Genomic DNA, 22,222 nt, shown 5'->3' on the forward strand with positions numbered 1-22,222 from the left:
CGCAAAACAAAACAAAACAAAACAAAAAACACCCAAAACAAAACCACAGTAACAGATTAAAACAGGAGGGGGGGGGCATTTTATTAGAGTACAGGGATATCAGCTTTGGGCAGCAGCAGAAGGCAGCTTCACGTAACTCTTCATGGGGGGTAGTGGCCGAATCTTTCGGCCAGCCCAGCCCCCCTTGCGGTGCCACCGCCCACTGTTAGGCCTCTTGCCCAGCCAGCGGTTGCGACCTGCCTTGCCAATGACCCGTTTGTTATGATCAACGTTGGATACTCGGCCTACTGTTGCTACGCACGTTTCCAGCACCTGACAGAGAAAACAGATGGAGATTCTGTACAATGGGGGGGAAGGAGCTTGACAATGTTGAGAGCACACCCTTGGGGGGCTTCTTAGACTCAAAGAGAGAAGGGTGAGGGAAAAGGAAAAGCATAAGATGGCTGACACTAAGTGAAGATCCTACAGTAGGAACTAAGTAGTTGAAAACAAAGAGCTCACGCCAGTAATCCCAGCACTTTGGGAGGCCAAGGCTGGAGGATCACTTGAGCTCAGAAGTTCGAGACCAGCCTGGGCAACATAATGAGATCCCATCTCTACAAAAATAAAAAATATTAGCCAGGGTCAGGTGCAGTGGCTGACACCTGTAATTCCAGCACTTTGAGAGCCTAGGCAGGCAGATTGCTTGAGCTCAGGAGTTCGAGACCAGCCTGGCCAACGTGGTGATACCCTGTCTCTACAAAAAATACGAAAATTAGCCTGGTGGAGTGGTGTGCGCCTGTAGTCCCAGCTACTTGGGGGGCTGAGGCAGGATTGCTTGAACCCAGGAGTTTGAGGCTGCAGTGAGCTGATTGTGCCACTGCACTCAAGCAATAGAGTGAAACCCTGTCTCAAAAAAAATTAAGTAGGGCCGGGTGCGGTGGCTCACTCCTGTAATCTCAGCACTTTGGGAGGCCAAGGTGGGCGGATTATGAGGTAAGGAGTTTGAGACCAGCCTGGCCAACATGGTGAAACCCCATCTCTACTAAAACACAAAAATTAGCTGGCTGTGGTGGTGCATGCCTGCAATCCCAGCTACTCGGGAGGCTGAGGCAGAATTGCTAGAACCTGGGAGGTGGAGGTCACAGTGAGCCAAGATCGTGCCATTGCACTCCAGCCTGGGCGACAGAGCAAGACTCTGTCTCGAAAAAAAAAAAATTAATTATGGTGCCAATCCGACAAAGCACACCTGAGTCATGTGGCAGAAAAGGACAGCCTCAGCTCAAGGCAGTTCCTTGCATCATAAAACACCTGGGAGCTATCCCAGACAGGAAAGTTACATTCCAAAAATTCCTCCTTTGCTGACCCCTCCCATCCATACCCATACACACCTGCATCTGCCTCTTAGAGGGCAGCTGGATAATGGCTGTGCCATTCACCTTCCGCAGTAGCACACCACACGTCCCTGGGGAAAGAAGCCGATTTGCCACCCTCCACAAAACAGGGGGGTGCAGAGGGACTTACATAGGGGACATACCCCACATGCTGCCCTTGCTTTGCTCTTTAGGAGCAGATACACAAAGAAGGACGCATGCTATGTTTTAAGTCAAAACACATGCATATCTTCATCCTCATGTTTGTTTTTTCCTTAATTTTCTCTGCCAGTACCAGATGTGGAACCATGGGTTCAGACTCTCCTTGCCTTTCCAAACTATAGGACCCAGGCAACTCCTTTCCCCATACCTGCAGCTCGGATATATTGGGCACCCCGGCCTGGCTCACTTTCCACGTTGTTGATGAGGGTCCCCACAGGCAGAGCCCCAAGAGGATGCGCATCCCCTTCCCGAGCAGCAACTAAAAGACAGGATTTCATTAGCTCTAGAACCTTTGCTGCCTCCAGCCCACACATCTGGTAGCCATCTCTCACCTGCCATTCGGCCTATGTGGTTAGAGTTCAAGATTGTATCTCCAGCCTGCATGTTTTCCGTGGCGATGATCCAGCGTTTCCGGCTGCCCCCAGCAACCAGAGCTATGTCTGCTGACCTAATCAGGGTGAGGGACAGGTTAGCAGACCATCTAGGCAGCCCCACATCTTCTGAGAAGCTATGGAGTTATTCAGACCATTCCATCATCATCCCACATCCCAAACTTGCCTACAGGGATCATAGCGGACTTGGATAACCTTCTCCTCAAAGGGTCCTGACTTGGTCTCCTCAGGCCGGAAACGCAGAAAGTCAATCATTCGATAACGTTGCTTGTGGCCCCCGCCAATACCATGCACCCGGATTCGGCCTGTGGTTTAGGACAGTTGGGGGATATGATTCAGGTCAGAGTAGTTTAGTTTCCAGCACTGGGAACTGGCCCATTCTCTGCCAGAGAGCAGTGCTTAGCATTGTGGCACAAGCAGAAATGATAAAAATTTGCACAGCACACTGGAGTAAGGAGGGGCAACACCAACATGAAGCTTGGTGAAAAAACCATTATGATTATTGAAATTGTATAAAACTTCCAGATAAAATACTTTCTTTTTTTTTTTCTGAGACAGAGTCTCACTCTGTTGCCCAGGCTGGAGTGCAGTGGTGCGATCTCGGCTCACTGCAAGCTCCGCCTCCCGGGTTCACGCCATTCTCCTGCCTCAGTCTCCCGAGTAGCTGGGACTACAGGTGCCCGCCACCACGCCCAGCTAAGTTTTTGTATTTTTAGTAGAGACAGGTTTCACTGTGTTAGCCAGGATGGTTTCAATCTCTTGACCTTGTGATCCGCCCACCTTGGCCTCCCAAAGTGCTGGGATTACAGGCGTGAGCCACTGCGCCCAGCCAAAATATTTTCAAATTACTGAAATCAGTAAGTTTACTGAGAGCCATGTAAATCATACTTAAATAATTTCAACTGTTATAAATTTTTTGCATGTGTGTGATGGGGTCTCACTCTGTTGCCCAGGCTGGATCCTGACCTAAAGTTATCCTCCCGCCTTGGCCTTCCAAAGTGTTGGGATTATAGGCAGGAGCCACTACACCCGGCCTGTTATAAATATATATACTTTTTGAGATGAGTCTCGCTCTGTCACCTGGGCTGGAATACAATGGTGCGATCTCGGCTCACTGCAACCTCCACCTCCTGGGTTCAAGCGATTCTCCTGCCTCAGCCTCCTGAGTAGCTGGGATTACAGGTGCCCACCACCACACCTGGTTAATTTTTTTTTTGAGACAGTCTTGCTCTGTTGCCCAGGCTGGAGTGCAGCAGCGCGATCTCGGCCCACTGCAGCCTCCACCCTCCACCTCCCGGGCTCAAGTGATTCTCATGCCTCAGCCTCCCAAGTAGCTGGGATTACAGGACTGCACCATTACACCTGGCTAATTTTTATATTTTTATAGAGATGGGGTTTCACCATGTTGGCCAGGCTGGTCTTGAATTCCTGGCCTCAAGTGATCTGCCTGCCTTGGCCTCTCAAAGTGTTGGGATTACAGGCGTGAGCCACTGCGCCTGACCAATTTTTATAGTTTTAGTAGAGATGAGGTTTTGCCATGTTGGCCAGCCTGGTCTTAAACTTGTGACGTCAGGTGATCTGCCCGCCTCGGCCTCCCAAAATGCTGGGATTACAGGCGTGAGCCACCTTACCCAGCCTGTTATAAATTTTTGAAGGGTATGAAGGAAAATGTCATGGCACTTCCTGTGTATGGCCCATTTTCTTCAATTACCCAAATTGTCTTTAGAAGCATAGACCAATTACCTATTGCTTTGTATTCTACTCTCTGACTCCTGTGCACATACTACATGCAAAAGGCGCCAAATAAGTGCTTTTTAATTACATTCCTCTGCCTTACAAGGTACAAGTGTGTCAATATACAAGTCTAGGGTCTTAACATGTTTTTCCTTTTGACTGCTTAAATCCCCCTGTCCTTGTTCCCACCTGTGTGGTCTCGGCCCCCAGACTTCCTCATCTTCACTGGTGTAATGGTGTACTTGGTACAACTCTTCCAGGACACAAAGTTGGCATTAAGGGCCACAGAAGTAAGAACTGGGCGGCAGGGGAGCAACATCAAGGCAGAGGGCTGTTGGAGGAGGCCATTGTTCATCATCTAGGGATAAAAAGACATCTCTTTCATTTGAAAGCTAATTGAAGGCAAAGCATCAGAGAACCAAGGCAGAGGGCACAGATCAATTTTAGCTTGTAGCCCACTTCCTCCTGGATGTATCCCAAACCAGCTATCCAAAAACTCCACCCTTCACAGCTTGCACAGTAATGTTCTCCCCTTGGTAATCTCCTTCCAAATTTGGCTCAGAACTCTCCATCTCCAGCAATCTGTTTTTACCTAAACAATTCCCTTCTCCAGAGCTGGTAGCTTCCACACATCCATGTACCACCATCAGTGCCAATTCCTTTTGCCCTCTGCATTGTTTCTGGGAATTCTTCACATATGAATGGAGGGGAGGGGTCATTTCACTCTTGTTCCTTGCTGTATTCCCAGCATTTCGGAGTAGGTTGATTTGGATTTGAATTTTAAACATGCATCTCCCAAACTCTACCATAAGCAGCCTGAAAGCTCCAGAGGAGCAGGACTTACTTCTCTTTTGTGTGACTCACCAGTCACCCACTAGGACCTCAGGATACCTTCCCCTGAGGCCACTGTTCTTGGTATCTTGCCCTGCATTCTCTAATATCAGCAGTAACTCATCCTTGCAGGCATCATATCATAATGGTTAAGAGCACAGGCTCTGAAAGACAGACTGTTTAGCTCTGATAGTTGGTGTGTGACCTTGGACTCCTTATTTTCCTCATCTATAAAATGGGAATAGTAACTGCCTTATAGAGTATTTGAAAGGAGTTCATTTATTTGAAACGTCTATTACCTATACCTGGCTTATCATAGGCACTCGAAACGTTATTACTGAAACCTGTACAACCGGTGATCTGCAAAGCACTTTCACCTTAAGTATCTCGTCTGAAGAATTTCGCCCTATGAGAAAGCAACACTTGTAGAGGAAAAAGCTGAGGCTAAGTGTGCCTTATCCAAGGTCACGGACCTGCATGACTCCTGACCAGACTCGCAACTCCCGCCTCGCATGCCCGCAGACCCCATCTCCGGCAGCCCGAATGGAAGCAGCCTTCTTCCCGGGTAAGATGGATTACCTGGGCGGCGGGGAACAGACTCGGGGCAGGGGCGGCGACGGTCGGGGGCGCCAGGTTCAGAGAGCGCAGAGCGCGGGTCAGTGCGCACAGGGCCATCAGCACGACACCCTTACTTTTAGCCAAGCTGCTCGGTGCTCCTAGATGACGTTGACTGTCCGGCGCCGTCGCTCCGCAATAACGTAAAGGAGGCGGGCAGAAAACTGGAGCCCAAGCTGGATACACACCTCCTTTCCTACCTGAACGCCGTGAGAGCCAATCCGCGGGCAGCTCTGATGTCGCGTGACTAGGAAACAGGCCCCGCCCCCCAGACCCGTCAAAACAATTGCCTCGAGCGGCAGCCATCATGGATTTAAAGGGGCAGTACCGCCAAGAGCGGCAGCCACACCGGCAGATTGCAGGTGAGTGTTTGAGGGTATCCTGGGGCTGAAGGTTAAGGTCTCTGCCATCTCTTATTCTCGCACTACCAGAAAGATGAACAAACCCCCTCCAACCAACCTTACAAAACTCCAGGCTCCAAAACTCCGCCCTTCGCGATTCTTCCCCGCCCCTCGGCGTCCAGACAGACAGACAGACGACCTGCCCCGCGCCCTGCGCCACCGACTGACTCAGTGACCTCAGGGTCGTTAGGCCTCCACGTCCTCGCTGGAGCTGCGGACCTCAGTCGTTCATCCACACCTCCCCCCTGCCGCCCCCACCCATCTCACTCTCCCAACCCTGGGCACCAGGGCAGGTCGACAGCCCGAGGCACTCCTCTACTGCGTTTCCAGGCCCAGGAGACCCACTCCAGCGCCGCGGTTCCTTGCGACCCGGCAGCCGTTCAACAGACCTCCCATTCTTTCCTGCATCATCGGGCATTGTGGAGGCACCCTACGGTGATTCCTCTCAGAGCCTGTTTGTAGGTGACCGTGACAGAGACAAAACCATGGAAGTGACTGGGTTTGGAGTGACCAGGTGTTCCTCCCTCCCCTTTCCCAGACACGCCTCTTGCTGTAGGTCTCTGGTTAAGTCTCTCTCTCTCATTCCCTTCCTGGGAGACAGTAGCTCCCTAGGCCTGCAATGAGGGAGGCTGGCTTGGGGAAGGAGAAGGGAATTGGGCGTCTTTGAAGACCTGTGGGCAGAGGGAGGGAGGGAGGGTGTTTGTCCTGGGTGGGGCTCTGGGCCAGGTCCTCTGGGTAGCTGTGAAGTGGTGAAAGAAGGGGTGAGAACGCTGGACTTCTGGACTTTGGGCAGGGCAGATCCTCTGACTCTCTGGCTGCAGAACAGTTTCTTCCGGGCTCTGGCCTGAGTGCCACAGCCAGGGCCTCTGCTCTGTACACAGGTAAGAAGGCTTCAAAGATGAGAAACAAGACCCTTCTGAGGAAGTGGGAACACAGTCTGAGTCCTGGGGGGTGGGAAGTATGGTTGAAGGTTAGTGGGAAAATATGCAGGGCTGACCAGGTTTGGAGATGCTGGGCTTAGTTCTGCAGGTGACGCAGCCTGAAGACCTTGAGCTTTCTGGGACCCTGTAATGTGGATCCTGCAAGGAAGGCTCTTGTTTTCTTCTTTTCCCTTTCTTCCCTGATTTAACTTTGCAGAGATTCCTTCCCTTTTTTCTAGACCCCTGCATTATTTTCTGCATATCTCCCACTTTAACCCTGTGCCATTTGCAGCTCTCCCACAGACCTTCTGTGATCCCCATAGTGCTGTCTCTCATCCCTTGATTCTTTTTCCTAACTCAGGCTGTAACTGCTTTTTTGTTCTTTTCCTAAGTCCTAAATCCTTCTGCTGGTTCTAAGCACCTTTGTTCCTACTATAGTCTTCCTTTATTTAAGTCAGTTCATCTCCCTCTCGCTTTGCCCACAACCTTAGCTTTGAGTTTAGTGATCTAAGCTCCCTGCCTGCTGGTCACTCTCTCTCTCCAGCTAAGCCACAGGGTCACTCTTACTTTTGTCCCTTCACTTGGATTCCCACCACTCTCTGAGAAAGTTGCTCAGCTTCTCTGTCTCATCTTTACACCAGCCGAACTCTGTTGTTTCTCCCTAGACCGGGCAAGGTCCCCCAGGCCAGGATGTCAGGCCTGGTGTTGGGGCAGCGGGATGAGCCTGCAGGCCACCGGCTCAGCCAAGAGGAGATCCTGGGGAGCACACGGCTGGTCAGCCAAGGGCTAGAGGCCCTACGCAGTGAACACCAGGCCGTGCTGCAAAGCCTGTCCCAGACCATTGAGTGTCTGCAGCAGGGAGGCCATGAGGAAGGGCTGGTGCATGAGAAGGCCCGGCAGCTTCGCCGTTCTATGGAAAACATTGAGCTCGGGCTGAGTGAGGCCCAGGTGAGAGGGCAAAGGTGGTGCCAAGTGGTCCAGGGTGGATGGAGGAGCAGTTATCTGATTAAAGGTTTGGGGCTGCTTGGGATCACCTCACTTTAGACGTTTGCATTCATTCATTAAATATGTATTAAGTCCCTACTGTGTGCCAGAATGCTTTTGGGCACTGAAGAGATACATCATTGAACAAAACTGTAAAAATCTTTGCCATCTTGGAGGTTACCTTCTAGCTTGGGAAGACAGACAATACATAAATAAATAATGATTCGGTATGCCAGAGTGATAGTTGCTAAGCATAAAAGGATCAAAATAAAGCAAGGAAGGAAACTAGGGACTGTGGGGAGAGGGTATAATTTTAGATAGGGTGGTCAAAAAAGGCCACCCTTTTTTGAAAAGGTGACATTTTGGCAAAGACGTGAAGTTGAGGGGAATGAGTCATGCCATAAACAGGGGAAGGGCGTCCTAAGCACAGAGAGCAGCAAGTGCAGAGGCTCTGAATGGAAGTCTGCCTGGTGAGGTCAGTGAACAGCAAGGGGCCAGTATGGCTGCAGTAGAGTGAATGAGGAGAAGCAAGGTAGAAAATTAAGTCTGAGGGGTAATGGGGTTGGAGGGGAGGGAGATGGATCAAGTGGAACTTGTAGGCCACCCCGAGGACTTTGATTTTGCCCTTTCTTTGAGACGGAGTCTCGCAGTGTTGCCCAGGCTGGAATGTAGTGGCACAATCCTGGCTCACTGCAACCTCTGCCTGCCAGGTTCAAGCGATTCTCCTGCCTCAGCCTCCCGAGTAGCTGGGACTACAGGCACATGCCACCACGCCCGGCTAATTTTTTGTATTTTTAGTAGAGATGGGGTTTCACCATGTTGGCCAGGCTGGTCTTGAATTCCTGACCTCTTGATCCACCCGCCTTGGCCTCCCAAAGTGCTGGGATTATAGGCATGAGCCACTGTGCCTGGCCCTGATTTTACTTTGAGCGAGATGGAAACTATTGGAATGTTTTTAGAAGAGGAGTGATGTGGTCTAACTTGGCATCATCAGGTTGTTGGGTTACAAATAGACAATAGGGGAACAAGGGCAGAAACAAGGAGGCCAGTGAGGAAGTTATTGTAATAATTTGGGTAGGAATTGATAGTGGCTTGGCCCAGGGTGACGGCAGTGGAGGTGGTGGGAAATTGGATTCAGGGTATGTTTTGAAGGTAGCACCACTGCTACACCCCCACCTTCTGGCTCCTCTGTGCCCCTGCCAGTCTTGCCATGTCCCAGTAGGTTCCCCTTCCACCTGTTCCTGAATACTCCCACCCAGAATCTGGAGCTCAGGGGATGTGCCCACCTAGGTGATGCTGGCTCTAGCCAGCCACCTGAGCACAGTGGAGTCGGAGAAACAGAAGCTGCGGGCTCAGGTGCGGCGGCTATGCCAGGAGAACCAGTGGCTGCGGGATGAGCTGGCTGGCACCCAGCAGCGGCTACAGCGCAGTGAACAGGCTGTGGCTCAGTTGGAGGAGGAAAAGAAGCACCTGGAGTTCCTGGGGCAGCTGCGGCAGTATGATGAGGATGGACATACCTCGGTGAGTGTGCACAGGCGAGACTGGCTGAGGGGTGGGCAGCCAGGAGTTACCACAGACATGGGGGCAATTGCCCCATCATCCTCAGGGTCCATCAGCTCTACCCAACCTGCTCTCACCTGAAAGAATTCCTTTTTCAGCCCTGACACCAACTCCAGGTGACAGCAAGGGGAAAAACAATATTCAGGTAATTCAGTCAACATTTAATGAGATGCCTACTGTGTACCAGGCATTGTGCACTGCACTGGTGAATGGGGCACACAGAGTTCCTGCTCTCACAATTACAAGCTTGTGAGGGAGATAGATAAGCACCTGGACAATTCCAATCCAGAATTCTACGTGGTACAATTAGGGAAAGCATAACCCAGTTGAGCATGACCCTCCTAAAATTTGCTTTCAAAATGTGTGAATTTTTTTTTTTTTTTTTGAGACGGAGTTTCACACTTGTTGCCTAGGCTGGAGTGCAATGGTGCAATCTCAGGTCACAGCAACCTCCGCCTCCCGGGTTCAAGCAATTCTCCTGCCTCAGCCTCTCGAGTAGCTGGGATTGCAGGCACCTGCCACCACGCCTGGCTAATTTTTGTATTTTTACTAGAGACGGGGTTTCACCATGTTGGCCAGGCTGGTTTTGAACTCCTGACCTCAGGTGGTCTGCCCGCCTGGGCCTCCCAAAGTGCTGGGATTACAGGTGTGAGCTACCATGCCCGGTCCAAAATGTGTGAAATTTAACCCTCGCTCAACAGAATGCAGTGATGCCATCTCAGCTCACTGCAGCCTCCGCCTCTGGCTTTCAAACAATTCTTGTGCCTCAGCCACCCAAGTAGCTGGGATTACAGGTGTCTGCCACCACACCCGGCTAATGTTTGTATTTTTAGTAGAGATGGAGCTTTGCCATGTTGACCAGGCTGGTCTCAAACTCCTAGCCTCAAGTGATCTGCCTGCCCTCGGCCTCCCAAAATTCTGGGATTACAGGTGTGAGCCACCATGCCTGGCTGAGAGTGTGTGTTTTCTTGAGATGTATCTGTAGGGAACAAGTCTTATCCAGGAGAACATATATGTGACAAAATACAAAGCAGCAAGTGCTCAGTGCTGGATGAGTGGTTCAGTCAGCGTGGGAAGAATTTCACAGAGAAATGTCTCTGAGGGCTGGAATGGTCTAAGAAGAATTCATAGAGGAAGCAGGGAGCCTGGGCAACATAGTGAGACCCTGTCTCCACAAAAAATTAAAAAATTAGCCTGATGTGGTCGTGTGCACCTATAGCCTCAACTACTCTGGAGGCTGAGGTGGGAGGATCGCCTGAGCCCAGGAGGTGGAAGCTGCAGTGAGCTGTGATTATGCCACTGCATTCTAGCCTGGGCTGTTGCCAGACTAGAGACTCTGTCTCAAAAAACAAACAAAAAAATAGAGGAAGCAGGATACAGGGATGGGTAGGATATAGGTTGGATTTCCCATTTGAGTGGGTTAGGAGTTGAGATGGATTTTGAAAGTTCATGATGAGGAAGAGGGAGCAGTTTTTTAGACTGGAGTGCAGGGTGTCATTGATAAGGCTTACAGCCTGGAAAAGCTGGTCTGTCCCAGGGAAAGTGAGTAGATGAATTGCATAGGACACATTGGTGAAGCTGGGTAGGAGGGTTGGTGTTTGGATGAGGCTGCAGTTCCTGATGGGGAAAAGCAGATTTTCCTAGTGCGGAATAGGTTAGACAGTGAGGGAGGGTTACGTAGTAAGTCCAGAATGAGCTGTGCAGATGATGGGCACCAGGCTGAGCTAGACACTTTCTGGGTACATGTCAATAAGATCGGCCACACTCCCTTCCCTCAGGAGAGACAGGACAGACATGTAATCAACGTAAACACACGGAGATCAGCATAGGGCCATAATTACAAGAGTTAAGGCGAGATTGAGGGTGGTTAGAAAGGAAACTTTTTTTTTTTTTTTTCTTTTTTTTTTGTTTTGAGACAGAGTTTCGCTCTTGTTGCCCAGGCTGGAGTGCAATGGCGTGATCTCGGCTCACCGCAACCTCTGCCTCCCAGGTTCAAGCGATTCTCCTGCCTCAGCCTCATGAGTAGCTGGGATTATAGGCATGCGCCACCACGCCCGGCTAATTTTGTATTTTTAGTAGAGATGGGGTTTCTCCACGTTGGTCGGGATGGTCTTGAACTCCTGACCTCAGGTGATCTGCCCACCTCGGCCTCCCAAAGTGCTGGGATTACAGGCGTTAGCCACCACACCTGGCCAGGAAGGAAACTTTCTGTATGAGAAGGAGGGGAAGTCTTGAGATTTTGTCCAAAGCATCTCTGGCTGTTACAAACAAGAGGCCTGAGCTTGGCTGGGCCACTTGCTAGCCTTTCCAGGGGCAGAGACAGGAACAACAGTCTTCTCCTAGGTCCCATCTGTCTGTGATTTCATGGCTTAGAGGGGTCACTGAGAAGGCTACTAGGTAGGGATATCTTGGCCCTTATATGTTGCTTCTTCCCTTCCAGGAGGAGAAAGAAGGCGATGCCACCAAGGATTCCCTGGATGACCTCTTTCCTAACGAGGAGGAAGAGGACCCCAGCAATGGCTGTGAGTCTGCCTCTGGAATGGCAGGGTGCAAAGGGGCAGCAGGAGGCTGGCCCTAGCTGTGGCCCACCCTGTACACAGGACAGTCACCATCTAGAAATAGGTTCTCCACTTTCTCTGGAGACAGGGCAGGGGCTGGGCTAGTACTTCGATTTCCTCAGCCTCCCCATTGAACGAACATGTATTAAGCACTGAATATGTGCCAGGTACTGTGCTAGGCACTAGGAGTACTGAGATGGAAATGGCATAGGTCTTACCAGTAAGGAGTTCACAGTCTAGTGGGAGAATAAACCTGAGACAGGGAGACCATGAGCCCCCCAAGGGAAGGAACCAGGTCTTTCTTACCTTTGTACTCCTGGAACATCCCTTGGTTCATACTTATTAAATAAATGTTTGTTGAATGCATGAATTACTGGGTGAACAACTGAGGTTGTGATGGGCATAGGTCAAGGGAGTGGATAAAAGAATAGCACTTGAGGCAGGTCTAATATTGAGAGTCCAGGTTGGGGTGGGCACAAGTATGGAACAAGACATGCAATGGGGAGTGGAAGGGCAGACAGCAAAGGGGAGAGGAAGAGTCCTTTGTTTATGTTCTGTGATGGTTTAGTGTCCCGTGGTCAAGGTGCTACAGCAGCTCAGCAGGGTGGATATGAGATCCCAGCAAGGTTGCGGACGTTGCACAACCTGGTGATCCAGTACGCAGCCCAAGGTCGCTATGAGGTGGCCGTGCCACTCTGTAAGCAGGCACTAGAGGACCTGGAGCGCACATCAGGCCGTGGCCACCCTGATGTCGCCACCATGCTCAACATCCTTGCTTTGGTGTATCGGTGAGGACTTCCCTCCTCCAGTGCCCAGATCTTCCCCCACATTCCCACCTTGGTCCTCCTTTGGCTTTCATTTTTCCTCTTTACAGGGTACCTCTCCTCCCTGTTGGGCCTCCCAGATACACCCCAACAGGGTGCTTCTTTATGTGCCAGAACTCTCACTTTTCCCATACCTAAGCATTTGCTCATCCCTTGGGATCCTTGTTCCTCTAATCTCTCTTTTGGGGAGTGCTCTCTCCTTCTCTTCCCTCTGCCCCCTTGCTTCTTATAACTTGTGGCCTCCTCTTGGGATGGCAGTGCCCTGCATTCTGGTATGAGTATGTCAGTGAAGCCCCCTTACTGTCCACGCCAGGCTTCCTGTCTCCTCATGGAGGTCTCCAATCCTTAAATGTACTCAGTCCTTCCAAAGGGAAGGAGGGAAGGAGAAGGCTTGTGGGTTCAGGGTAACTCCTGTCACTTTTGTCTTCTTCCAGTGACCAGAATAAGTATAAGGAAGCTGCCCACCTGCTGAATGATGCCCTTAGCATCCGGGAGAGCACCTTGGGACCTGACCATCCTGCTGTCAGTATTCCTTGCCCTCCCCGCCCCATGCCCCGCACCCCCCACCATTGCTGTTTTGGCCTCTCTTAGCTCATCCATCTGCTGCCCTCAGTCCACTCACTAAGGGTGCTGAGGAAGGAGGCATAAGAAGTCCTTTCTTCCAGGCACTGTCCAGTGATCCTAATGATTCTCAATTCTCTGAGACTCAGTGACTCCTTTTTATAACAAATATTTTGCTTGAATTTAATTAATAGATAAGTCATAGGTAAATCCACATATGATTTCTACAAAAGCTAATATGCTACTCTAATAAATATAAAAACAAGAAAAGTAATTTGTAAGGACAATATATACAATGTAATATAATAAGGTAAAAATACAAAACAACAGTAGCTGTATTGAGTACAACTTTGTTAAAAGAAATAGCAAAGTGGCCTGGGCACAGTGGCTCACGAGTGTAATCCCAGCACTAATCCCAGCACTTTGGGAGGCTGAGGAGGGTGGATCACAAGGTCAGGAGATCGAGACCATCCTGGCTAACGTGGTGAAACCCCATCTCTACTAAAAAAAATACAAAAAATGCCGGGCGTGGTGGCGGGCGCCTGTAGTCCTAGCTACTCGGGAGGCTAAGGCAGGAGAATGGCGTGAACCCGGGAGGCGGAGCTTGCAGTGAGCCGAGATCGTGCCATTGCACTCCAGCCAGGGTGACAGAGCGAGACTCCGTCTCAACAACAACAACAACAAAAAAAACTGAAAATATAGGTGGACACTTTATTAAAGTACAGTATTATAAGAAATCACAAGGGTCAGGCACAGTGGCTCACGCCTGTAATCCCAGCACTTTGGGAGGCCAAGGTGGGCAAATCACGAGGTCAGGAGTTCAAGACCATCCTGGCCAACATGGTGAAACCCCGTCTCTACTAAAAATACAAAAATTAGCCGGGCGTGGTGGGGGGCGCTTGTAATCCCAGCTACTCAGGAGGCTGAGGCAGGAGAATCACTCGAAGCCAGAAGGTGGAGGTTGCAGTGAGGTGAGATTGCGCCTCTACACTCCAGCCTGGGCAGCAAGAGCAAAACTCTGTCTCAAAAAAAAAGAAAATAAATGACAGACCAGATTTATTTGTGTATAAGAGAAAGAGACTGGGCTTGGTGGCTCACGCCTGTAATCCCACTTTGGGAGGCCAAGGCAGGTGGATCACCTGAGGTCAGGAGTTTGAGACCATCCTGGCCAACATGGTAAAACCCGTCTCTACTAAAAAAAAAATATAAAATTAGCCAGGCATGGTGGCATATGCCTGTAATCCCAACTATTTGGAGACTGAGGCAGGAGAATCATTTGAATCCGGGGGTTGGTGGTTGCAGCGAGCCGAGATCGCACCATTGCACTCCAGCCTGGGCAACAGAGCAAGACTCCGTCTCAACAAAATAAGAAGCGGCCCAGCGCTGTGGCTCACTCCTGTAATTTCAGCACTTTGGGAGGCCGAGGTGGTCGGATCACCTGAGGTCAGGAGTTTGAGACCAGCCTGACCAACAAGGTGAAACCCTGTCTCTACTAATAATACAAAAATTAGCCAGTTGTGGTGGCATGCACCTGTAGTCCCAGGTACTCGGGAGGCTGAGACAGGAGAATTGCTTGAACCCAGGAGGCTGAGGTTGCAGTGAGCCAAGATCGCACCACCGCACTTCAGCCTGGGTGATGGGGTGAGACTTCATCTTAAAATAAATAAATAAATAAATAAATAAATAAATAAATAAAAATAAAAGGAAAGAGAGAAACAACCTTAAGTAGAGATATCATGCCAAGGCAAATGATAGAGTTGTCAATGTACAGAAAATGAAAAATGAAAAGTTTGTTTGTTTTGTTTTGTTTTGTTTTTTGAGACGGAGTTTCGCAGTGTCACCCAGCCTATAGTGCAGTGGTACAATCTGGGTTCACTGCAATCTCTGCCTCCCAGGCTCAAGTGATCCTCCTGCCTCAGCCTCCCAAGTAGCTGGGATTACAGGTGCGTGCCACCACGCCAGGCTAATTTTTGTATTTTTAGTAGAGATGGGTTTTCACCATGTTGGCCAGGCTGGTCTTGAACTCCTGACCTCAAGTGATCCACCTACCTCAGCCTTCCAAACTGCTGGGATTACAGGTGTGAGCCACCGCACCCAGCTGAAAAGTTATTTATTTTTTGTTGAGATAGAGTTTCACTCTTGTTGCCAGGCTAGAGTGCAACATGGCACGATCTTGGCTCACTACAACCTCCACCTCCCGGGTTCAAGCAATTCTCCTGCCTCAGCCTCCCGAGTAGCTGGGATTACAGACATGCCACTACGCCTGGCTAATTTTGTACTTTTAGTAGAGACAGGGTTTCTCCATGTTGGTCAGGCTGGTCTCGAACTCCTGACCTCAGGTGATCTGCCCACCTCGGCCTCCCAAAGTGCTGGGATTACAGGCGTGAGCCACTGCGTCCAGCCAAAAAGCTATTTTTGAATGTGATCTGTGTGAAAATAATTCCCTATGGTATGACATATGATAGGCAGGGATGATGTATCTCAGAAATCATACTCCTATCTTGATATCCCATCAAATATCAATGTTTACATTTAGCGTTTGGATGTCTGGCAGAACATTAAAAAATTGGCAGAGCTGTCCCACACATGCAGAACATCTATAGCGTTCTTGCCTCCTCAAAGGTAATCTTCATGGTGACAACAACAACAAAAAAAAAAAAGAAAGAAAAAACACCTCCAGAAATTTCTTAAAATCCCCTAGAGGGCGATACTGTCCCTTAGCCTCAGAGCCATCCTGTTCAGCAATTTCCCCTCCCTTCAGCCCCTGGCTCCAGGGTAGTAGACTTTGTCTCTTAGAGTTGTGCAGTGAGTGTTGGGCCCTGCTGGGAGGTGGGGAACCTCAGATTCCCATAGGTCTTTTGCAACCCAAATGTCTGATGGGGACAGGCCTGTCTTCATAGGTGGCTGCCACACTCAACAATTTGGCTGTGCTCTATGGCAAAAGGGGCAAGTACAAGGAGGCAGAGCCTCTGTGCCAGCGGGCACTGGAGATTCGAGAAAAGGTACCCATGCCCTCTCTCCCTTCTTCTCTTGTCGCTGTGACCCTTCTCTACATGGCTCCTCTGGTCTAACCCTCCTCCTTCACTTTTTTTTTTCTCACCCCCATCTCTGCTTTGTTCTCTCTTCCTTCATTCCCTTTCCTCTGCTTTCCACATGTGTGTGCCTACATGCAAACACACGTGTGCTTGTGCACACACATGTTCTCATAGCCATTTATCCACTCCTTTGTTCCCTTTCAGGTCCTGGGCACGAATCATCCAGATGTGGCAAAACAGCTGAACAACCTGGCCCTCTTGTGCCAAAACCAGGGCAAGTATGAGGCCGTGGAACGCTACTACCAGCGAGCACTGGCCATCTACGAGGGGCAGCTGGGGCCGGACAACCCTAATGTAGCCCGGACCAAGAACAACCTGGTATGGGAGGAGGGACAAAGTAGGTGGAAGAAACGGAGAGTGGGGCACGGAGGTGGGTGGAGGGGGGGCGGGCGGAGAGGCCACTTGGGTCCTAGAGTCAGGAAGCATCACAATCTGGCACACTGCTCTCATCAACTTTGTGCTCATGTCTGGGGCTGGCTTTGCGGATGAAGGATCTGCTTCATTCCGGTTATAGAAGTTCCACAGCTTCTTGGGAGTGGGCTGGGAATACCCTTGACCCTACACCTGGAGAAGGAGGTGTGAGAAAGATCTCTGGGGAAAGTGAGAGAGACACTGAGAAGTGGAACTCCCTGAGCCTGGTGAAGACCTTGTCTAAAAAAAAAAAAAAAAAAAAAAGACCTTGCCTCCCTCCATGTTTTGTTCCTGTATTTTTGCCTTTCTGTCTTCCAGGCTTCCTGTTACCTGAAACAGGGCAAATATGCTGAGGCTGAGACACTATACAAAGAGATCCTGACCCGTGCCCATGTACAGGAGTTTGGGTCTGTGGATGGTGAGTGGTGAGGGCCTGGGGAAGGGGCTGTGGGGAAGAAAAGAAATTCAGACCAAAGGTCGGGGGTTAGGCCACAGCGGTTCCCAGGGGGAGCCAGACCCCTTCAGTCCAGCCTGTCAGCCTCTGGGTCCTGGCTCTCCGACACTGTCTAGCTCCCATCTCTAACCTCCCCACCCCATGTATCACCCCTAGATGACCACAAGCCCATCTGGATGCATGCAGAGGAGCGGGAGGAAATGAGCAAAGTGAGTGGGGAGAAGGGGGGCCAGCCTGGGGAGCTCAAGGCTACCAGGGTCTCTTGTCTTACTCCTTGCATGAGCCCAACTCTCACTTCCCACCCCAGCACCAGCCCCAGATGCATGGTGTCCTCCCCAGCCCAGCCTGCACCCTAGCCCCATGCCACCTTGCATCTCAGCATCTCTGTATTCTTATATTTGGCTCTCCCTGCCCTTCTTTCTGGCCTCTCTCTGTCCTGCAGAGCCGGCACCATGAGGGTGGGACACCCTATGCTGAGTATGGAGGCTGGTACAAGGCCTGCAAAGTGAGCAGGTGAGCTGACAGTGAAAAGCCAGCTTGGCCTCCGATGCCCTCCATCCAGTCCCTGCTCCCAGCCTCCCAGACCTTTTCCCTTCCTCCCGTAGACTTTCCTTCAGCTTTAGCTCTGTTCTCTCTCCTATTTTCTTATTTTTTTTTTCCTCTTGTCTTGCTTGGAAGACAAATGTTTTGTTTTCTGAACTCATTCTCTCTTCCTTCTCTGGTCTCTTTCTCACCACAGCCCCACAGTGAACACTACTCTGAGAAACCTGGGAGCTCTGTATAGGCGCCAGGGAAAGCTGGAGGCCGCTGAGACCCTGGAGGAATGTGCCCTGCGGTCCCGGAGACAGGTCAGAAGCCCAGAGGGGAAGGAGGTCCTAGAGGGAAGGGCCCTGGGGGTGAGAGAGTCCCGAGGTTTCTTGGGAGTCTCCTAAGAATAAGCGGAAAGGCTGATGAAGCCAGGAGGGAGAGGCAAGTGAGGCAGTGTTGTGATTGTGGTTGTTTTTAAGCATGTTCTTACCCCCCACCTGCATTTTGTGGTCAGGACTCTAGTTTCAAGATTCACTAAATGGGGATATGAAGGAGAAACCCTGCCCTTTCATAAGGAGGGGGCCTGGGTGGTGTGGGTGAGAGGAGTGAGGTTGGGGAGAGCCTAAATCAAGAATTTCTTAGATTGTGGGTCTCAATAGTAGGTTGTGAAATCAATTCAGTATGGGCCATGGGGCTAAAAATATATACAGATCTATATATAGCAATGCATTGCAAATAGAAAAGGTAAGTATTATTCCAGTAGGTATAAACTGAGACATCACAAGGAAAAATGTTTTCCTTCCAGTGGCTGATGGTGAAAAAAATTTGAAAGCCCCATCCTGAGGAGTTAAGGAGTAGGAAGTCCCAGGTCCTTCCTTTTCCTTCCAGGGCACTGACCCTATCAGCCAGACCAAGGTGGCAGAGCTGCTTGGGGAGAGTGATGGTAGAAGGACCTCCCAGGAGGGCCCTGGAGACAGTGTGAAATTCGAGGGAGGTGAAGATGCTTCCGTGGCTGTGGAGTGGTCCGGGGTAAGTCTGATCATTGCCTTTTCATCTCTCCTGCCCACTCCTGCTGGTGGTGGTGAGAGGCTCTTGGCCATGCTGTCCCAGTCTAGATAGTGTAATCCTTCAGGGGTATCTCTGGGAGCCAGTTTTTGACAGGACTTTTATTTCCAGTCACTGGGCCTTGGGGGTGGGGGATGTGTGCAGAATAAATGCTAGGAGTAGACTCAGAAACCCATTTGTGTGGGATCCTTGTAGCTTTCATTGCTCACTCCTTTCTGCCAGGATGGCAGTGGGACCCTGCAGAGGAGTGGCTCTCTTGGCAAGATCCGGGATGTGCTCCGCAGAAGCAGTGAACTCTTGGTGAGGAAGCTCCAGGGGACTGAGCCTCGGCCCTCCAGGTATACATGGAAGTCAAGATACGGTAAAGTGGCCGGGTGCGGTGGCTTACGCCTGTAATCCCAGCACTTTGGGAGGCCAAGGCGGGTGGATCACCTGAGGTCAGGAGTTTGAGACCAGCCTGGCCAACAAGGTGAAACTCTCTCCTAAAAATACAAAAATTAGTCGGGTGTGGTGGTAGGTGCCTGTAATCTCAGCTACTTGGGAGGCTGAGGCAGGAGAATTGCTGGAACCCAGGAGGCAGAGGTTGCAGGGAGCCAAGATCATGCCATTGCACTCCAGCCCAGGCGACAACAGCGAGACTCCGTCTCAAAAAAAAAAAGAAAAAAAAAAAAAGATATGGTAAAGCAGGCAAGTAAAGTAAGCCCTTGCCTCCAACTCCTCTTGGCTCCTGATCTCTGGAGAAGTATCTCGGAGAGAAACAGGGAGGAAGTCAACGGGACAGCCATGGAGAGAGAGTTTGGGTAGAATGGGTGCCCCAGTGTGGCAGTGCTCAAGAGGCCCACAGCCTTAAGGCCACTCAGGAGGAAGAGAGGAGGCCTCAATTCTTCCGTTTTCCATTGTAGCAGCAACATGAAGCGAGCAGCCTCCTTGAACTATCTGAACCAACCTAGTGCAGCACCCCTCCAGGTGAGAGCAGTGCTTGTGAGCATATTGGTGGGTGAGGAAAAAAGGACAGCCAGTGAGCAAGCCCAGTGGAGTAAGGGAAGAGGGAAGGGAGAGGAGTCATCTGGGATGAAGATGAGCCAGGGGATTGCAGTCATTAAGGAATCAGGCAGATAGCTTGTGGTGAGTGCTGACCACCAAGGGACAGTTTCAGGCCAGACATAGTAGCAAATAAGTTAATAAGGAGGGAAATAGGAATATTCTGTAAACTGGTACTTTGGAATTATGAATAATTTAAGAATTATTTGGAGATACGAATTATTTTTTCATCCTGCAGCCGCCTTAGTAGTAGATGAGAATGGAAAAAGAAAAGTATTAAATAATCCCCATCTGAGAAAACACTAGTGATATTTTAATGGCAAATGACTTCTTGTATCAACACACTCAAAGTATATGCCAGTATTCATGTGGTTCTTCCAGGTAGCTTCTCCACCAGATTGTGGCCTTCTGGAAAACCCTAGCAGAGGCTAAACAAAGTCCCAGGTCCAGAGATAGACTGGTCCAGAGACAGATGTGATCCTAGGTCCAGAGATACACTGTGACCATGGGATGGATGGACTCTAGGAGCCAGTCTTTGGGAGGCCGAGGTCCCTGAGCTGATGGGGTAGTGTTGTCTGTTTCAGGTCTCCCGGGGCCTCAGTGCCAGCACCATGGACCTCTCTTCAAGCAGCTGACATTCAACCCGGCCCCCAGGTCTGCTGGGTCCCCCCACCCCCACAGCCCTCACAGCATTCCCCATTGCTCCTGGCTCTTCCCCACCCCTAGGTGGGACAGTGAAGGGGAGCAGTTTAACCAGAAGATTGCTGCTGCCCTTAGGGTCTCAGCTCCCTCCTCAGGAATCCCTCTTAGGAAGGACCCTCAGGACACCCTCTCTGCACCCTGTGGTCCTCTAGAGTAGCTAGCTCTGAGGCCCCAAGGTGGGTACAAAGCAGGTATGGCCTTCAGAGATGCAGCCTGCTGCTGGCTTTTCAGTCAGAGGGTTGGGGGCTGGCCAGCCAAGCTGCCTTGCCCTGGCCGCTCTTACTCCCTCCCTCTGCTGTCTCACTTCAGGTCCATGTATTTCACTTTTCTTAAATAAAAGAATCAGGTAACCTTTCTGTGACTTGAGTCCTGATTGAAGAGGGTATGAAGCAGGGCTTGTGTTGGGGCCCTTCACAGAGGGTGTGGGGCAGTGATGGATGGGGCAGCAGGAGGAGGGTTGATTCTTGGATCTCTCCTCTCTTCCTCCCGTTGTTTGTATCATCTCCAGCAGGGCCTGTAGGAAGGCATCTGGGGGATGGGGAAGAAGGAGGCTCACAACCCAAGGAGAAGGTGCTGTGGACTGGGTTGTCAGGGACATGTGGTGGCCATGTGGCAGGACCCTGGAGTCCTGGCGCCACTTCTCCTGGCTGTGAGGCCCTCTGTGGCTGCCATTCCTCCTCCCAGCTGCTTGGGGGAAGGGAGGTCTAAACAGGCCTGGGGGGCCCTCCGGAACCAGAGGGGAGACAAGGCACTATCCATCCCCTCTCAGCATATCTTGGAGGCCTGAGCAGCAGCTGGGGCCCATCTTCTAAAGCTTGACTCCTCCTGACCCGCCTCCTACACCCCTTGCTGCTTTCACAACAAAGAAAGAATGTGGGGGTGGTGGCGCTGGGGGTGGGGGTGCCTGGAACAAGGGTTGTGCTGGGCCTCCCCACAGCTGGAGACTTGGCCATACCCTGACACAGCCCAGACTGCCTGGAGATGGACTTGGGATGAATTTGTCAGTTAGCAGACTTCAGCCTGGCTTTCAGAGCCCAGCGTGTTTCTACCTTTGGGTTCAGATTGGTCTACAGCCAAACCAGACCCCAGTCATGCACACTTCAGCCCCTCTCCGGGCTACACAGCATCTTCAGGTTACTTGGGGACATTAAGGACACCCTGCTGTTCTGGGTCTGCCGTTAAGATTTTGGGTTGCTGAAGAGTTGGCGGGGCCCGCCTCTTCCCCTGCCCCCACCTGGAGAATTCTGGGGGAACTGTTGGCCAGAGCCTCCAGGTATGCCCAGAATGGACCATTCTCCCCAGGGTCCACGGAATCGCACAAGTCACTTAGGTTCTCCCGGATCCCTGCAGAGTCGGTGGTGGGTACAGCAAATACTCAGGTCCCCTGCACTTCCCTGAGCCTTGCTCTCTCTATTCTCCATCCCTCTCCAGACCCCTCCCCCTACTGAGCTCCTCCCCGCCTCGGCGAGGAGGGGGCGTCGAGGGGGCGGGGCGCCGTGCGGGGGCCGGAGGGGAGGGGGCGTCGTGGGGCGGGGCTTGGCGGCGGCGGCGGCGGCGCGCGAGGACTCGGAGGTACTGGGCGCGCGCGGCTCCGGCTCGGGACGCCTCGGGGTCGGGCTCCGGCTGCAGCTGCTGCTGCGGCGCCCGCGCTCCGGTGCGCTCCGCCTCCTGTGCCCGCCGCGGAGCGCAGTCTGCGCGCCCGCCGTGCGCCCTCAGCTCCTTTTCCTGAGCCCGCCGCGATGGGAGCTGCGCGGGGATCCCCGGCCAGACCCCGCCGGTTGCCTCTGCTCAGCGTCCTGCTGCTGCCGCTGCTGGGCGGTGAGTACCCGAGAGTTGGGGGCACAGAGCTTGGGAAGCGCGGGAGTCCCGTGGGCAAAAGGCTGCACCCGGGGCGGTGGGTTTGGGCGGCTGGAACGGCCCTGGAGTGGTGGAGAGGCTCGCTGGGGGTGCAGGCTTGCGGCGGAAGGGCGCA

At 51.5% G+C, this 22,222-nt stretch overlaps 3 protein-coding genes across 14 annotated transcripts in view; 2 read left to right on the forward strand and 1 right to left on the reverse strand.

Moving 5' to 3' along the window:
* Positions 1–56: 56 nt before the first annotated feature.
* On the reverse strand, positions 57–5,459 carry MRPL2 (mitochondrial ribosomal protein L2). Of its 3 annotated transcripts, XM_016955545.3 has the most exons (7): positions 5,111–5,459; positions 3,890–4,058; positions 2,133–2,271; positions 1,907–2,022; positions 1,723–1,833; positions 1,371–1,444; positions 57–312 (listed from the first exon to the last, which is right to left on the reverse strand). In XM_016955545.3, the coding sequence occupies exons 1-7, from the start codon at positions 5,453–5,455 to the stop codon at positions 100–102; spliced, it is 1,167 nt and encodes a 388-aa protein (XP_016811034.1). In that variant the 5' UTR covers positions 5,456–5,459; the 3' UTR covers positions 57–99. The 3 variants fall into 3 exon arrangements, with proteins under 3 accessions (XP_016811034.1, XP_063668509.1, XP_016811035.1); XM_063812439.1 differs by lacking the exon at positions 1,723–1,833 and having other exon boundaries at positions 5,111–5,455; XM_016955546.2 differs by lacking the exon at positions 1,371–1,444 and having other exon boundaries at positions 5,111–5,455.
* KLC4 (kinesin light chain 4) lies at positions 5,313–20,606 on the forward strand. Of its 7 annotated transcripts, none has more exons than XM_009451281.4 (18): positions 5,461–5,508; positions 5,621–6,099; positions 6,341–6,428; positions 7,133–7,415; positions 8,742–8,972; positions 11,452–11,533; positions 12,138–12,357; positions 12,828–12,915; positions 15,855–15,956; positions 16,194–16,367; positions 16,779–16,878; positions 17,071–17,123; positions 17,357–17,427; positions 17,654–17,762; positions 18,331–18,471; positions 18,730–18,845; positions 19,410–19,473; positions 20,133–20,606. In XM_009451281.4, exons 4-18 carry the CDS (start codon positions 7,158–7,160, stop codon positions 20,181–20,183), a joined length of 1,860 nt encoding a protein of 619 aa, XP_009449556.1. In that variant the 5' UTR covers positions 5,461–5,508; positions 5,621–6,099; positions 6,341–6,428; positions 7,133–7,157; the 3' UTR covers positions 20,184–20,606. The 7 variants fall into 7 exon arrangements, 4 of the variants coding, with proteins under 4 accessions (XP_001135427.2, XP_063668508.1, XP_009449556.1 ...); XM_063812437.1 differs by having other exon boundaries at positions 5,464–5,508; positions 5,621–6,061; XR_010157700.1 differs by having other exon boundaries at positions 5,493–5,508; positions 5,621–6,428; positions 18,248–18,471.
* A 1,162-nt stretch (positions 20,607–21,768) lies between these two features.
* PTK7 (protein tyrosine kinase 7 (inactive)) overlaps positions 21,769–22,222 on the forward strand; it is an 85,429-nt gene continuing 84,975 nt past the window's right edge. Inside the window, exon 1 of one of the 4 annotated variants that reach the window (XM_518486.7) lies at positions 21,769–22,068. In XM_518486.7, coding sequence (XP_518486.2) covers positions 21,990–22,068 — 79 coding nt within the window. In that variant the 5' untranslated portion in view covers positions 21,769–21,989. The remainder of the gene's footprint in view (positions 22,069–22,222) is intronic. The other 3 variants (XM_016955547.4, XM_063812434.1, XM_016955548.4) reach the window with 3 other exon arrangements.

Source organism: Pan troglodytes, chromosome 5, assembly GCF_028858775.2.
Source record: "Pan troglodytes isolate AG18354 chromosome 5, NHGRI_mPanTro3-v2.0_pri, whole genome shotgun sequence".
In the NCBI taxonomy this organism is placed as follows: domain Eukaryota; kingdom Metazoa; phylum Chordata; class Mammalia; order Primates; family Hominidae; genus Pan; species Pan troglodytes.